Genomic DNA, 16987 nt, shown 5'->3' with positions numbered 1-16987 from the left:
AAGAGTTCGCCGGTTGTCCTGCAACACGCCCACGTGTACGTGTGAATGAAAACCGAAGTAATACTTCACGGGCGTCAAAGGAGCGTTATGTACTATCTCTGAGACATCTGTGAAACCGAAACCTGAACCGATACCGTTTTTGAGTAAACCACTGCCATAGTTTTTACTGAAAGAAATAAGATACAGCCCTAACATAAATACATAGTATAGGTTTTTCATATTATAGGAAAGAAAAGCAAAGATATTTTGAAAGATTTGTTATGTGATCTCGTGACAAAATATTTTTGTGCGCTTACATAGCAAATAAAACTTATCAAGCTAATCCAAAGCGAATAAAAAAATGAATTATTCACTCCAAACTGATCCACATTAGAATCAACATTACACCCGTGCGAAGCCGGAGCAGGTTGCTTGTACCTAGAATAAAAAAGTATTATTTTATGGACAGTGCCCTGTTATCACCCCGCGACAGTTTTTCGCTTGACCCGGTTTAGTGGAAGAGCCTTTGTTGTTAGTCGTGACACTTAACGCACGTGTACCATTTATAACTTTCGATAAACATGTTTACAGTAATCATTCAACAATATAAATATTTACCTCGTAGTTAGAGCGCTCCGATTAAGTAGATATGTAACATGACAAAAAGTTATATGTTTCTATTTCCAGGTGAATTTTTATTTTTCCATGAAGATATATGCTCAGCCGATAAATGTCCCACGGCTGGGCACAGATCTTTCATCAAAGAGAAGGAATCAGGGCTTCAACCAATTAGGATACAGCTGGATTATATTAAATGCAAGTTTGCGGACATCGAGGTATGTAATATGTATACGCTATTTCATTATTTTTCTACTGTTTCGTATACAATTCGTTTGATCTAGTTTTTATTTGGTAACTTAGAATAAGTTGCATTATGATGTTTAGTAAATTGCGAAACATTGAGATATATTTTTAAATTTCGAATTCTTAAAATACAAAGTAAATAGTTTTCTAAACAACTTTATGATACAACATTTACTTTCAACGCGAGTTTACTAAACTATATTTTTATGATTGTTTTATAACGTAGCGCAGCGATTTGCTCAAGAGTGCGTGAAACTGCAATGCTTGGAGTAAGTACGATAGAATGTATTTTTATTGTAGTTATAAGTACTTCTTTTTGCATTTATTTCTCACTGGCAGTAAGATCTTTTTATGATTTTTTATTTGATTTTAAAATTATTGTCTTTTTATTTTTCAATTGTAGTATTTGTATAGCTTTGATAGCCTAGTGGTTTAATCTCCGACACGAGCCTAGAAAATTTTAAATGTATGTGAGTCATAAGCAATTTAATACTACTTCTTCGGTGAAAGAAAACATCGTGAGGAAACCTGAGAGTTCTCCATAAGGTTCTGAAAGGCGCGTGAAGTCTATTCTCCTTTAATGCTGTGAACTACGGTCTAAACTACAGGGCAGAGGTCTTATCTCAAAATGAGCAGGTCTCAGGCCGTTGTAGCCCACCAAGATGGCCAAGTGCGGATCGGTAGAGCTCAGACGGCCTTGACAACATTACGGAGTACACTTAGGCGTGCAGGTTTTCTCAAGATGTTTTCCTTCCCGTTAAAGTAAGTGATATTTAATTGCTTAAATTAAAAACGCACATAACTCCGAAAACTTTGAGGTAGGTGCTGGGGATCAAACTCTGTCCCCTCGAAAAGAGAGACGAAGCCTTACCAACTAGGCTATCACGGCACATCCGTATTCTTTATGACCAATAAACATGATCTGGCGATTTCAAATATTATTTTTAATATAAAAACGATTTTTTGTTACTTAAATAAAAAAGGTTTTATATATTAAGCTGTCACTGAGTTTTATGTACGTATCGTCAATTAAAAAAAAGAATCTGTATTAACCGGCTATATTAAAAATAGTCCATCTGCAAACATATAGCTTGAAGTAAGGTACAAACTAAACTTAATCGGGGCTTCATAAATAAAGCACAAGTATGGTAATTATAAAACAAGCGTGTCTAATATCTTGGATTATGAGCCTTACATCGATGTGATAAGGTTCACATAAAGAGCTAGTGTACATACTTTTTTTCCAATTTTCATTTCATATCTAATAACTGGTTAAAATACATTATTTAATCAAGCGCAGTAACGTTACCATAGCAATCGCAATGATCACAATTTATGTAATCTGAGTTCTGCTACACTTTATCGGGAAGGTCGCAGACCTCACTCTTGATAATAACACTTCATTTTTATCACCTTCTACTGATAGGGATAACATGGGTCGTGTCTGTGCATTGATTATCACTTTTATACTGACTAAAACTAATTTATGAATAAATTAATACAAACGGAAGAATTTAGTTGGCAATTTGTCAGATATTGTGACTAACCTTTATTGTCAACATACTGAACTGACTGTCATTGCCTAACCTGTAAATTTAGCTGTTATTTGTGTACACAAACGATAGCTAAATCGACAGGTCTAAAAAGGCTTTTAATTATGTTTTCAGTAAATTCAAAATTAAAAACTCACCGACTTTCAGACTACGTTATTCTTCTGGTTATTCTTTTATTTGATACCCATATTGAGGGGGCTGTGAAAAACTATGTAAACAGCCATTTTGTGGCAGCGGCTATCTTGGACCGATTTTCCTCAAACACAGCAAATAACAATCCCGACTAATTAACCTTTCAAACAAATGAAAATCAAAAAAGAAATCGGTTCATCCGCTCAGGAAATGTGATGCCACAGACAGGCACACCCACCAAACACACAGACGCGTACACGTATTTACACACACCCAAACACAAACAAGCTTTGTGCCCGATGAATCGGCACCAATGTAAAGATCGCAATACGCTCTGTCTGTCACTATGACTATTTAAGTGCAATCATTGTTAACGAAATCACTATAACTAAAGTCTTTTATAAGCCTTAGTGTAATATTTCACCGTAAATATGCAATTTTATGTGGAGGATCAAACGTCCAGATTCGACAGCTACAGTACCTACTTAGAAACGAGTCACGAATAACTTTGTCTATCTCACGTTTCTAGATGGTGCCGGCGGCCTTGACAAAGGCAGAGGTAGCTGTAGCTGTCGACACCTCTCCGCGGCAAGCTTTACACTATGGCAAGGACTTCGCATTTCGCAACGTACGGATATCGAAGATTCTGAGGGTAGATTTTTAATAATTTATATTAATTTATATGTGTACCTAATAATAAGTTTAATATCACTTGCTAATCAAATATTATTAGATCAATATGATTGAGTGATATTATTCTTATTTATTTATTAATTTAGGACGCTAACAATATAAATATTTAACATATTTACCATATACAGTAATAAACTTGTACAATATTCTACACATTTACTTTTTAAAATTAAAAAATTAAAAATATTTATTTCGTCTCGTACAGCAAAATAATACATTGAAATTGGGGTCCTAGATGATAAGTTACTAGTATTACTACTAGCTCTTGTGGCAGGCGGCCCCGCTCTTCCATAACATAATATACAAATTGAAATAAATAAGTAGATCAAAGTTATATAAATCAAAATTAAGTATAATTTAAAGTTATAAGGTGTGTATGTGTGTGTGTGTGTGTGGTCGTGTGCGTGTGTTTGTACGCGTATGTGTGTAAGTGAGTGTATGTGTAAACGAATGGATGTATAAGTGTGTTGTAAACGTGTGCTTGTGTGTCTTTTCATGACAATGTATGGGATGCAAAATTCATACGTACATTTGTTGCATCAAATCCTCCGTTTCATAATAGTTTAATTTATGTAACCACTCAGTAAGCACTTTTTTGCAATTATGAACTTATATGTACATTGATAACAAGTGGCCATGACATTCACAAAAATTAATAATAATGACATGTAAGCACAGCAAAAATTATCATAAACGAAGGAAAAGGTGTTCTGTATGTAATATCTATCTAAAGAGATATAAATGATTATTTAACCTGATATAGTGCGACGTAGTGTAGGATGTGTTTGTTGCATGCTCTGCGAAGTGTTGATCTGTTTTCGGTCGATGGTTTTCCACTTACCAACAATTTCATATTATTAATCAGTCAATCCATACTATTATTATAAATGCGAAATTGTGTTTGTTTGTTTGTCCTTCCTTTACGCTCTAACTAAGTAACCAATCGACTTGATTATTGGCAAAGAGTTATTTGCAATGATGGGGAGTAAGGTAGGCTTTTTACTTCAGGCAAACAAACGGTTCCGACGCTAGTTTCAAAAAACAGTGATAAACGCGGACGGAAAATATAAAAAAACAATTTAGATTTTTTTGAATTGCAATTTTACAGCAAAAATTAAAACCATTCAAAGTCAAAGTCAAATATTTCTAATAGGCACATAGATGGCATGGCATTTTAATTGTACTTCAATAGACACTATAATCATAGACAAAGTAGGATAATCTTCTAGGTTACTACAGTCGAATCTCTGCCCCACTGACCAACTGAGATCAGTTCACGCACAACCGGCACGCATTATGGTACGCCTAACACAGCAGCAGATACAATTCTACAAAGACAATGGCTTTATTCATCTCAAGGGGCTGATCAGAGGGAAGGAGCTTCAGAGGGTTTCCGAGGAGTACGACAACTTGTTCAGGAGGCAAAACACAGCGAAAACTGAGAGTTCGTGGGTTGGCAGCGATGATACATTTAGAGAAAGTGACAGCCCCTTTACTGTGAGTTTACACTCTAACTTTTCTCACTTGTCTTATAATGTAAAGTAACGTTTCATTTCTTTGGAAAGTAGGTATATATAATAATACAAAAAAACAATTGTGATAAAATAAATGAAAACAAACAAAATAAAAGAAGATTTCCTTTATGTATATGTGATTTTGATAATTTTCTTAAAAATTAAAAATATATTTTACACTGAAAAGTAACGAAAAAATTGTTTAAATTATAAGGTAGGTAAGACTTTATCTAGAGACTTTCCTTGTACTATGCTGCAGTTGACTGTATAGCCATATGTACTGTATGTATGTATAGCCTACGTGTTGAGGTAGAACAAATAAGGTACATGACTACTCAAGTTATGAGAAAAAATAATGTCACGTAGTTTATGTTTGTTTGTTTGTTCGAATACTTAGCACGCAAAAATTCGATACAAAGTAATGAAATATAGATCCATACTAATACCAAAAAGAGGAATTTGTTTGTTTGTAATTAATGTACTTTGAAACTACTGAACCAAATTACTAACTAACTATTAATAATTATTTTATAAAGTAACAAAGACTATGAATTTCTGTATAAATAATATCTCAGACTGAAATAGTGGTATTTCAAACCATTCGATAAGAAAAATCAATCGCGATCTACTGGAAGTGTAGGGTGACTATGAGTAAGGTATCTAAGTCGCTAATCGAATATAACGAGACGACCTGTTGCTAACCTGGTGGATCCAGTTTGTTATAAAATAAAATTTTCCACGTCAGGTGAAGGGCATCCACAACCTGCAGATGCACCACGCAGTGTTCGGCCGGCTGCTGTACAACGAGGACTTGCTGGACGCCCTGCAGGACGTCATGGGAACGGAGAACATCATGCTGCATCACACCAAGGCTCACCTCAAGCCTCCGGAGAAAGGAGCCTCTTATCCTATGCACCAGGTATAATCTTCTTTGTACATCGATGTGAACCATTTTTTTTTTTTTTACTTCAAGTTAGCCCTTGACTGCAATCTCATCTGTCGCTAAGTAATGATGCAGTCCAGGATAGCGGACTAATATGACAGGAGTACAGGATTAACATTAAGCCCATGGGAGGTTTTTACGCGACATCGTTTCGGAATGCATAATAACTTGGCACCTCTTTATCGATAGGGTGGTAACTGGCCCTGACCAGACCAGACACAGACAGCCCCTAGTCCCGGCAGCCCAGCTATTGCTGGCTCTGAAACGAATATACGAATGAACATGAGAAAGGCGATGATTATGTTTAATGCTCATATTCCGCTTCATCCTATCAGTGTTGAGAACTAATCACTCTAAATTCTAGATGAATAAAATATGCCTCGGAAACAAATTCAGTCAGGTAGATCCAATTCCAAAAAGAGGAATTTGATTTATCTCGAATTTATCTCGTATGAGCAGCGTTTAGGAAGTTCCGCGACATCTTCTCGCGTGAAATTTCTGGGTCTGATCCCAGTCTTCGAACAGAGCGTGTTGCTACTGACTTATGTCTCCGAAACGTGGTTTTTAACTATGAACCATTTAAGAAGGCTCTGATTCACTCGGTTGGAGATGGAGAAAACTATGCTTGGAGTATCTCTACAATTAAAAAATGACGAAATTCTTAGAGATTTACCGATATAGCTCGGATTACTGAAAGTTGTAGAGTTGCTAGATATAAGCGGCACTAAACCGCAGTGAGTGGAAATCAAAAGACCTGTACGCAACCGTGGACCTCCTGTGGTTGAGATAATGATGATATACTTGGATAAGACAGATACAGACGATAAGAAGAAAGAGTGTTAGTAAATTGTACTTATATTTCCAGGACTATCCCTATTTTCCTTACGAAAAGGATTCCATGGTGGCAGCTTTCATCCACCTGGATGATGCGTCTCCCGAGAACGGGGGGCTGTTTGTGTATCCCGGATCACACAAATTGGGACCGCTCGAGGACTTTGGACCCAAAGAAGGCAGCCACTTCCATTATGTAGACCAGGTATTATTATAATTGGCATATGGCCTGACGAATATAATAAATTTTTAGTTATACTATAACTTTTGATTTTATAGCCCCTGGTACTGCATGTGGCATTGTGTCAATACATTTCAAGACCATATACTTTACCTTAGTGAACATTTAACGATATCTTAGTAGACGAAGCGGTGATAGCCTAGTATATGGGAATTCAGCTTTACATTCAGGGGGACCGAGTTCGAACAATGAGAGTTCTCCATAATATTCTCAAAGACACGGGAAGGATATTTATTTTTATATTTGTTTGTTCACATAGACATTAGGCACTTTTGATGGGCACTAACAAACCTTTATATCGTATTAATTTTACAGTGATAACTTAAAACCAAAGCTATGAGGGTTCTAAACGTTCCTGTCGGGCTAAGTTTGTTTGTTGTAGGCTTTGGGCTAAACGGCCAAAAGACTTAGCCTATTACTATTTTAGAGCAATAATTTTTCTGCCCAAGTTTTTTTTATCTTTTAGGTATTCCTTAATACTAAGGACTTTTCCATTCTTTATAATAACAGAGTTTGACTATTGACCGTAGAGATTTTCAAATTGCGATATCAAAGGTTTGCGGCATTTGATCGTAGATCAGCATTTGAGTCTCTCAAGCTTGTAGCGTAAAAAGGTCGGGGATTAGACTACGACAACCCTTTTTTGTCAGTTTTAGCAATTTTGAAGCGGGGTCGACGCTGCTCGCCGTTCTATTTGATGTTCGGGCCATTTTTCTTTGAAATAGGACGTTTTACATCGTAAGCCTGAAAATAAATATTCACACTGGTCTGGTCTAAAGCCCATTAATACAAATTAGGTCCATTTTTGACTACCGATGCATAAACAGAGGTATGTTTGACAGATTTGTCGCTCTGTTTGTGTGACTTGTTGGAACTTAAAATGGCGAATGAATTTGAATGCCGATACTTTAGGATTTACTCACCGTATTTCAAATCCAAGACGCTAACACAAAATGGCGAATTACATCTTTTTTTAATAACTCCCTCAGTCATCATTACCGGCCTATAACAGTCCGACGCTGGACTAAATACCTCTCCAAAGGGGGAGGGTTTTAATAACCAGGGCAGACAGGATGGTGGTCGCAGTATATGGTAGAAGTAGCACAGAGATCGCTCCTGTGCGTTCTCCCTTATGTTCCCTTAGTCGCTTCGTACGAAACCCGCGTGAAGAGGAGGGGCGGTTGACAGCCAGTTGGCGCAGTGGGTAGCGAACCTGCTTTCTGCGTCCAAGGCCGTGGGTTCGATTACCACAACTGCATATGTTTGTGTGATGAACATGAATATTTTTCAGCGTCTGGGTGTTTATCTGTATATTATACGTATTTATGTGTATTATATTCATAAAAATATTCATCAGCTATCTTAGTATCCATAACACAAGCATCGCTTACTTTGGGGCTAGATGGCGATGTGTGTATTGTCGTAGTAGATTTATTTTATTTATTCAACTATATTCTGATCGGCCATCATCACACGGCAACTCTCTCAATCCTCATTATCGTCATCAAAGTCAAAGTCAAATGGCACTTTTGATGCGTTGATTATACTCATAATGTGTACATAGCAGTGAGTAGTGATGGTGATAACTACAATCGTAAACTTAAAACTAAAGCTACGAGGGTTCCAAACGCGCCCTGGTCTAAGAAGAAGCCCGCAACAAACTTAGCGGGGTGTTCTTTCGTCAACCCATTACCGGCCCACCACTTACTGAAGGGCTTACTCAGTCCGTAGTCTACAACGCTGGCCAAGTGCGGATTGGTAGACTTCACATGCCTTTGGGAACATTATGGAGAACTCTCAGGCATGCAGGTTTCTTCACGATGTTTTCCTTCACCGTTTAAAGCAAGTGATATTTAAATTGCTTAAATTAAAAACGCACCTTACTCTGAAAATTTTGTACTGCGTGCCTGGGCTCGAACTTGGCCTCCTAAAGGATTTTAATTTATATTTTACTAGCTGTTGCCCGCGACTTTGTCTGATTTTGATTTAGTTTTTTCATGTGGCATTAAATTTAGTTGCAGTTCTAAAAAAAATTAGAGGTTTGCTGCTCTCCGCTAAGGAGGTCTGTTCTCTATCTCCAACCACAGTTTGGGAAAAATTAAACAAATACTCTAACCTCTATAGTACAAAAATAATTGTTTAATTCGGTTATAATTTGTCGGATTTATGGTGTAAAACCGTCAAGCACTTTCATCCCCTCTCCCAAAGGAACCGAGCTTAATGTCGGGATAAAAAGTATCCTATATTACTTCTAACACTTCCAAGAATATGTGTACGAAGCTTCATGAGGACCGGTTCAGTAGTTTTTGCGTGAAAGCGTAACAAACAAACTTACATTGACATTTATAATATTAGTAGGGATAGGGATTAATTCACACATACATCACACACGCGCAATACCCCGTACAGACCTAGACAATTTATTACTTACTTATAGTTTAATTTTAATTATATATTTTATTTTTACCATAACTTTTTACAAGTAACTATAAATTGTTATAATATTTATGTAGATTTGATGAAACATAGGTTTAAGATAAACAAGCAAATGTAACATAAGGAAGCACAGGTTTTCCTTTCGCACAGGGCATTCTTGTAATTTTAGTATACATTATATTAGCCTAAATAAATGATTATTATATTATTATTTTATTAATTGCTGCAGAAAAAGTTTCCGATCGAGGGCGCGACGCCGGTGACCGCGGCAGCCGGCGACGTGGTAATCTTCTCGTACCTACTGGTACACGGCAGCTCCGCCAACTGCTCACTCCGACCGCGCCGCATGCTGCTCGCACAGCTGGCGGACGCACACGACCGGCCGACGGGTGGGGAACGCGGCCAGCCCGGGCGCGGCTGGATGTTGCGTGGCGTCAACCTTCACCGGGACGCTACGGTCGCCAACCGAGCCCGCGACTAATAATCTTAACTGGCCAATGGATCCCCACAGGCGAAGCCGATCTCAGATAAAACCATGCCATATCATAACCAAAAAATAATGTTTATTTGGTTTGTTTGATTCGAATTATTGATATCGGTAAGCTATACGATTTTTTCGTTGATTATAGTTGACAAACAAATGATCCATCTAATGGGACTCCCAGGAATACATCCTGCAATTTGCCGCCCTGGGTCCACCAAGTTGAGGCGTAGATTTTTTGCCTCATGTGCCTGTTATTACACTAAATATATATATACTAGCTGTGCCCTGCTACGCTTCGCTGTGGCACATTGTGATTCGATGGTTGAGAAAAAAAAAAACAATCCTTGATGCGTATTATATATCATGCTAAAATTTCGGTGCAAAACTGTTTGATTTATTGAAGCGTACACAAACCAACATAACATTTTAATATATATGGATATATATATATATTTGATATCTTCAGTTATGACTGTTCATATTTTACAGACTCAAATAAATTTTTTGCAAAGATTTGTTTTAATAATTTGTTTGCTAACATTTAATCAGTCATAGTCACAAGTGAATCTGCGCCACCGTGTGTCTATCAACCTAAAGCATAGGTGTTAAACCTAATTTGCCATCGGCAACCACTTCATACCGAAACACAGCAATGCTACTTGGCAGCAGAATAAGCAAGGCGGTAGTACTTCCCCGGACGAGCTCTGTCACAAAAAGCTTTACTTTCGACAACCTACCCAGTGCAGTGGTATCGATTCGATTTTGACTGGTGGCTGGCCTTTGGTCGTGGCTAGTACTACAGCCCTGCCGATAAAGACGTGCTACGAGTTAGCGTTCCAGTACGACGTCGCGTAGAAACCGATAAGGGTTATGACTTAGCCCCTTAACATCTTAGACAGCATCATCACGCACCACCAAGCGAGGTTGCATTCAAGGACTAAGGGATAAAAATAAAACTAATCGTAAAAACATTTGGCGACCCAAAACTTAAGAAATAGGAATGGGTTTGAGGCCAAGTAGTGCGCGCTCGTCGGCCATGCGGGTAAAGTAGAAAGTGGCGCGGCTGCGCAGTTGATCCGCTGCGCTGATCGGCCGCAGGAAGTCGTGCTGCTCGGCGCACGGCCCTTCGTGGTTGAAGATCCATTCTACAAACAAGCACGTTAAGCAGTAAGCGTAGCTTGTGTTATGGGTACTAAGATAACTGATGAATATTTATGAACAATATACATAAATACTTATTACATATATATATATGTAAACACCCAGACACTGAAAAACTTATTGTGGGAATCGAACCCACGACCATGGGCTCAGAAGGCAGGGTCGCTGCCCACAGCGCCAGGCGGCCGTCTAAGAATACTATGTAGATACTATTTATGCTATTTGTGTCGGGGTTTTTTTGAGTTTTGAATTTATATAGGCCATATTTACGCCGGTAATTTGCAGACGTCGAGGGTTTCGTTGCGATAAAGTTTGTGCGGTGGGCTACAATTTGCGCGTTCTGGTTTTAGCGAGACAACGCGATGCAAGCCGTGTGTGGTGAAGCCGATTGTGAACTTCGCGATAATCATGTATAGTTAATATTTTAATAACTTGACATCCCTAACTGCGTAAACACAAAAAAGGTTACTTAACTAGACAACTTTATATTATAACTTTTTTTCTGTTTTCGTATTAATATTTTTGAATTGTTAACACAGATGAAATCGTGGTTGTCACTGCGTAATTTTAATGTAACTCTCTTCAGTTATTTCTCTAAAATTATAGATTTGTAAAATTATTTTAGTATCACCAATACTTTAATTTCCCTTTGCCCTTTTTTGACTGGCCTAACATGATCTTGCACCAAGCGGAAGGATCAGACGTACGGCCTGTAGACGTGCTGGGGCGTGGTGGGGGTGGTGCCGCCATCCTCCAGATTCTTGTGCAGAAACACCGAACCGCCATCCTTCCAGTACGGCTCGTAGCCGCCCGACGGGTCGTTCGACTTCTTTGTGTTCGTCGAAGTAATCTTGATAATGCCTTCACAAAAAATTTACACTTCACAAAATTGAACCACCACTGCACACGCTACGATAGGCATTATTGATGACAAAAACTCTGTTAAAGCTTGCGTTAAGGCATGGATGGAATACCTAGAGTGCAGTATTACCACTAGTGCACTAGTAGAGTATTAATATATCTTTATGTAAATCTACCCCTTAGTGTATAAAATGGGGTTCGAAAAGTCGTAGGGTGGTTTTCTGATTTTTTAGTTAAAGTTATAAAGTCAGCATTTAGGTTAAAAGTTGGTTTACTGTTCCTGACAGTTCAGAAAGTGTGCTCCAGAACTTTTAGTCTTTCTGTTTCATGGCTTTCACGTAGATTCTAACACCAAAATGTGAGATGTCATAAACAGTGGCAACATCTGAGTAGTTGACAACCGATCGGTAGAGTCAAAGATTTTATTTCCAACTTGTACGAACGAACGATGGTAAATATGAGGTCACTTACTAACGACCTGATAACAAGGCTTAGAGTCACTGCCTCTCGTACGAGGCAACTAAGTTAACATAACAGAGACTTGAGAACTTGCGTTAAACTAAGATAGCTTTATCTCTTTCAACTGTTCCTTAAAACTTTGCACTGTCCAAGCATATATATCTAAAGATATTAGTTCTCCTGAAGTATAGAACCAGTGATACAGTTTCCCATATCATTCATATAGGTTACAAAGAACTACCCTATTACGGTTACAAAGCGGTCAGGTTTATAATCGTTCATAGCTCGTCTTCGGTCTCATTTCGGTCTTTGGTTTCGGGGAGACTGAATTAACGCGTATTTCTAACTTTTCGGAGTTACGTGCGTTTTTAATTTAAGAGAGGGTTTACTTACTCCAGTTGAGAGAAGTCTACCGAACTGCACTTGTCCAGCCTGGTGGACTAAAGGCCTACTCCAAACGCAGACCCTTGCTCGGCAGTGGGTCGGTAATGGATTGATAATGACGATGACGATGATCCAGACTACCGCGCGTCCATCCTAGAATGACCCGTCACTTACCATCAGGTGTGATCGCAGTCAAGCTCTAACTTTTTACAGACAAACAAAGCCATAGAGATTGCCACGCACAAGCCTGTCGTGAATAAGAAACTAAATTTACTGAGTTGCAATCACGAAGAACATGGTTTTCCAGACAAATGTACGTAAAACCTTATTAACTTTATAAGTGGCATGAAATTAATAATTCAACTACGCGTGGATACAGTGACCTGCACAGGTCGCTTCTACGGCACGCATAATAACCAGGCAGATCGTATGTAATATCGTAGAAAAAGCCTCTTTTGCTATTTCATATATCAGAAGAGGCTATGTTCTGCTAGTTATAAACAAACTTGGGTCAGAGGTTTTCCCAGAAAATCATGATGTTGCTCAGATACCGTATGGTATGGTGGGTCAAAAAATGTTTGTGGATACCATAATATAAAAGGCTAGTTGAAAATTACTGAATGCTGCTTAATGAGGTTGAAAGAACATAAATTATTAATTACATAGCAAAAAGAAATATAAAATGTTATGAGTGACCATATTTCTGTCTAAAAGCTTGTCCACTTTATACGGTTCAGTTAAATTTTCTTGAAAGAACCTCTAACAATCATTTGAAGTACGTTTAGCTCAGTTTTTTATAGGTAAAAACTAGCTTCTGCTTGTCTACGTGGACTTTAGAATTGGGTCCAAAAAGAAATGAAAAATGTGAAAGTAATAAAAAAATTTACAACCGTTTATGGCTTGCGCTGTAATACAGAAAAATAAATAAAATTTTGCGTTTCAGCTATTGCGTATTTTATATCTACCATGTGACATTTTTGTTTGACGCACATAATTTAAATTAATATATTCATTATTTATCTTAACACGGGAAATGTTTAAGAAATCGATGTAGAAAGTACATGTCCTTTTCCAAAGCATAGGTGGCAAAGCTGTCTGCCCGCAGCTTAACTAGTAAACAATTTTTAATTTTCCCTCGGGAACTACTTAAGAAATCGGAATAAAAGGTAGCCTTTGTACTTTTAATGTCAAAGGCTGCGAATTTCATCCAAATCCTTTAAGCAATTTTTGCACGATTGAGTAACAAACATTCGAACATCACACAAACACTTTCACATTTATAACATTGTAGGATTATTGTGTATTTTGGTCGTTAAATTTTTTTTTTACTAATTTTTACTGATTTCCTTAAAGAGTAAGTAAAATCATTTTGATCAAAATGCACTTGACACCTAGAATACTAAAAATATTGCAAAAATGAAATGCATAAAAACATTACAAACTTACAACGTTGCATAATGAAATCGAACTCGGTAATTCGATCTTAGCGGAGTGTAACTCTGGAATTTATAGCCAAGATATCTAGCTAGCTGAGGCTCTTCTAGGGGACAATTCAGCCGAATGCAATAATGGACTTTTCAAACAGAGCAAAACTTCGCAAGACATGCACGGAAAACGTCTTGCAATTTGACGTTCTGTGTCCATCAACCTGAGCCGTAGGAGCTAAGCCTCAAATGCCTGACACGAAACCGGCAACCACGCCCTACAGACCGGAACACAAAAAGGCTGCTTAGCGGCAGAAATAACCATAGCAGTAATACTTTCCCCGGACCAGCTCTGTCTCAAAACACTCTGCTCCTACTAAACTGGTCTATGAATTCCAGTGTATGAATACAAGACAAAGTCGTTAAGTTGTTTCAATATTTTCTTAGTGTTTTAAATGACGAACTTTTTAACCATTATTCTATCGTGGCAGTTACATGACGTACGTGCATGACATATAGTTTTAATACATGCACCGGGCAAGGTATTCCGTATTTGGAACGAGAGGCCTGAGGGCATAATATGCCCTGAATAAAATGTCGTATGTTCGGACTTCCATATAGGAAGCGAGATTAAATACCCTTTCTAATATTGAGTTTCTGTTATGTTATTATTCAGTATTTTATGTTGACATTATTATATTATTGCTTCGTTATATTGATCCGTCGCGTAAAAAAAAAAATAAAGAACCTATCCGATACTCACGACTGACTTTTAGCTTTGAAGCCCTCTTTGTGTGCTGTTTGTGCACTTGGCCCAATGAATAATATATGAAAAACCTCAAGTTGAAACTCAAGGCCACAAACAAAACAGTACGACAGACACTACTTTCAAACTCAAAAAATAAACTTTATTAGATTATCTTTAACCATAACCCTATTCCGTGACCCCATTAGACCTCTATACAGCGTGTAAATCAAATATTAATTCACAGATTTAGAGGTACATTATTTACTGTCTCTAAGACTTATCCGTGAAACCGAAACGCTAATAGTTTTCAGTAAATGTCATGACAAAGTGAATGTTAAGGGTATGTTAGTGTACCTTTATAAGTATTCTTAAAACTTATTGCTGCAAATTCACGAATTACAAGAAATGGAAAGTAGTCACTTTTTCATTATTCCAGTGCGTGTGTTTTAACTTAAATGTTATTTTTGTTAGTTTTCTGAATTATTTTATTTCCTATTGTTTGGCAATTGAAATTATACGAGTATACTAAACCTACTTTAAAATTATGTTGTTGTTTTGTTAATATTTTATGCTACGAGTATATACCGTTTATACTAAGTTATAAATTCTTAGTTTATGCACTACACACTTGTTGAACCCACGTCTTCACTCTAGCGGAGTTTTGCGTCATCTAGCTGTTATGGCAAATCATTCACCAGGTTATGGAATATAAATTGGCTGCCTCATTCCGTGAGTGATAATACTTCTCCGGATGTCTTCAAGAGAAGATGGCATTATGTACGTGTACAATAAAGAATAAAATTTTTTAAGTACAGTACTTATGTACATTAAAAAAATACCTACTTTTTACTTCTATCTATTGTCATCAAAATTAAATTATAAGTTCTCGACTTGACCACGACTATGTGACCCCCCTGGCGCCAAAGCTTGATCCGCCCTTGACTGTATGTAAGCCGCGTCGCATCACCCCCCTATTTTAGGCTAAAAATCTTACACAAACATGTTGTTATCAAATTCAAAAAAAGGTTTTAACTTGGACGGGTATTTACTCTTTTGATTGGTTAACCTTAAATTTTCATTCGATATGTTACCCCCTTAGGGGTATAATTTTTTATTGTACTTGCGGAAAGTAAGCGGGGAAGTCGTTGCAGTCGGTCGGGGTATAATATTTAAGATAGCGGAAGAAAGTTTGTATGGAAACCTTTTCAGAACTTGTAGGTACGCGAACGAGTTGCGGGAAATAACAAAGTAAATTATACACTAATAATAGTAACTCTAAAAATTAAAACTAATATAACATAATATTTTATTCTAAAAAGTAAAACTAAAATAACATAATATTCTATTCTAAAAAGTAAAACTAAAATAATATAATATTCTATTCTAAAAAGTAAAACTAAAATAACATAATATTAAAGAACGTTGATTTTTATGCAAATTTACTCTGTAGGTGTGGACCGTGAATAAGCCGTAGTGCGATTTGTTACCAATTCATTTTACAAAGGCGTCCTTCGTCACATCAACCCATTTCCGGCCCACTACAGAGCACGGGTCTCCTCCCACAATGAAAAGAAGTTAGGACCGTAGTCCACCATGCTGGCCCAGTGCGGATTGGTGGACACCATACACCTTTGAGAACACTGTTTAACTCTCAGAGAACATTATATTCACCGTTGAAGCAAGTGATATTTTAATTACTTAAAACGCACATAACGTAGAAAAGTTAGAGGTGCGTGCTGGGATTTAAACTCGGCCCCCTGAAAGTGTAGTCTAGCTCCTACCCAATGCGCTGTCGCCGCTTCGTCCTTCATGCATCCAAAACATTAGGTACAATTACTCTAACCAGGTTGCTTCTTAAATATTTTCTAATGACAATGTGAGATGGTGATAACAAAAAGAACACCCGGCTAAGTTTGTTGTGGGCTTCTTCTTAGACCAGGGCGCGATTGGAACCCTCGTAGCTTTCGTTTTAAGTTTACGATTGTAGTTATTGCCATCACTACTCACTGCTATGTACACATTTTGTATATAATAACGCATCAAAAGTGCCATCTATGTGCCTATTTGAATAAAGAAATATTTGACTTTGACTTAGGTAAATAGAGTTGATCCCTGCTGGAACGGACTGACAGTTCTCACCTTCACTACCCGTACAGTCCTCATTCTGCATCTCGCTATAGTTATCGAACGTTTTGTGCGTAAGCTTCGCGTTCTGTGCGCATACCTCGCCGTACCTGCATTTCCACTATTCATCACCATCAACCCACCACCAGCCCACAA

At 37.6% G+C, this 16987-nt stretch overlaps 2 protein-coding genes across 2 annotated transcripts; both read left to right on the top strand.

Annotated features, from left to right (window-relative positions):
- The first annotated feature begins 661 nt into the window (after positions 1-661).
- Positions 662-4480, top strand: LOC120632313. The gene is made up of 4 exons (XM_039902155.1): positions 662-815; positions 1070-1112; positions 3058-3180; positions 4451-4480. The coding sequence occupies exons 1-4, from the start codon at positions 685-687 to the stop codon at positions 4478-4480; spliced, it is 327 nt and encodes a 108-aa protein (XP_039758089.1). The 5' UTR covers positions 662-684.
- On the top strand, positions 4400-9830 carry LOC120632312 (phytanoyl-CoA dioxygenase, peroxisomal-like). Its single transcript, XM_039902154.1, has 4 exons — positions 4400-4718; positions 5481-5654; positions 6544-6714; positions 9416-9830. Exons 1-4 carry the CDS (start codon positions 4518-4520, stop codon positions 9665-9667), a joined length of 798 nt encoding a protein of 265 aa, XP_039758088.1. The 5' UTR covers positions 4400-4517; the 3' UTR covers positions 9668-9830.
- Positions 9831-16987: the final 7157 nt, after the last annotated feature.

This window comes from Pararge aegeria, chromosome 19, assembly GCF_905163445.1.
Source record: "Pararge aegeria chromosome 19, ilParAegt1.1, whole genome shotgun sequence".
NCBI classification, from domain to species: domain Eukaryota; kingdom Metazoa; phylum Arthropoda; class Insecta; order Lepidoptera; family Nymphalidae; genus Pararge; species Pararge aegeria.
The sequence above is the reverse complement of the archived record's forward strand: the minus strand, read 5'-3'. Positions and strand labels throughout refer to the sequence as shown.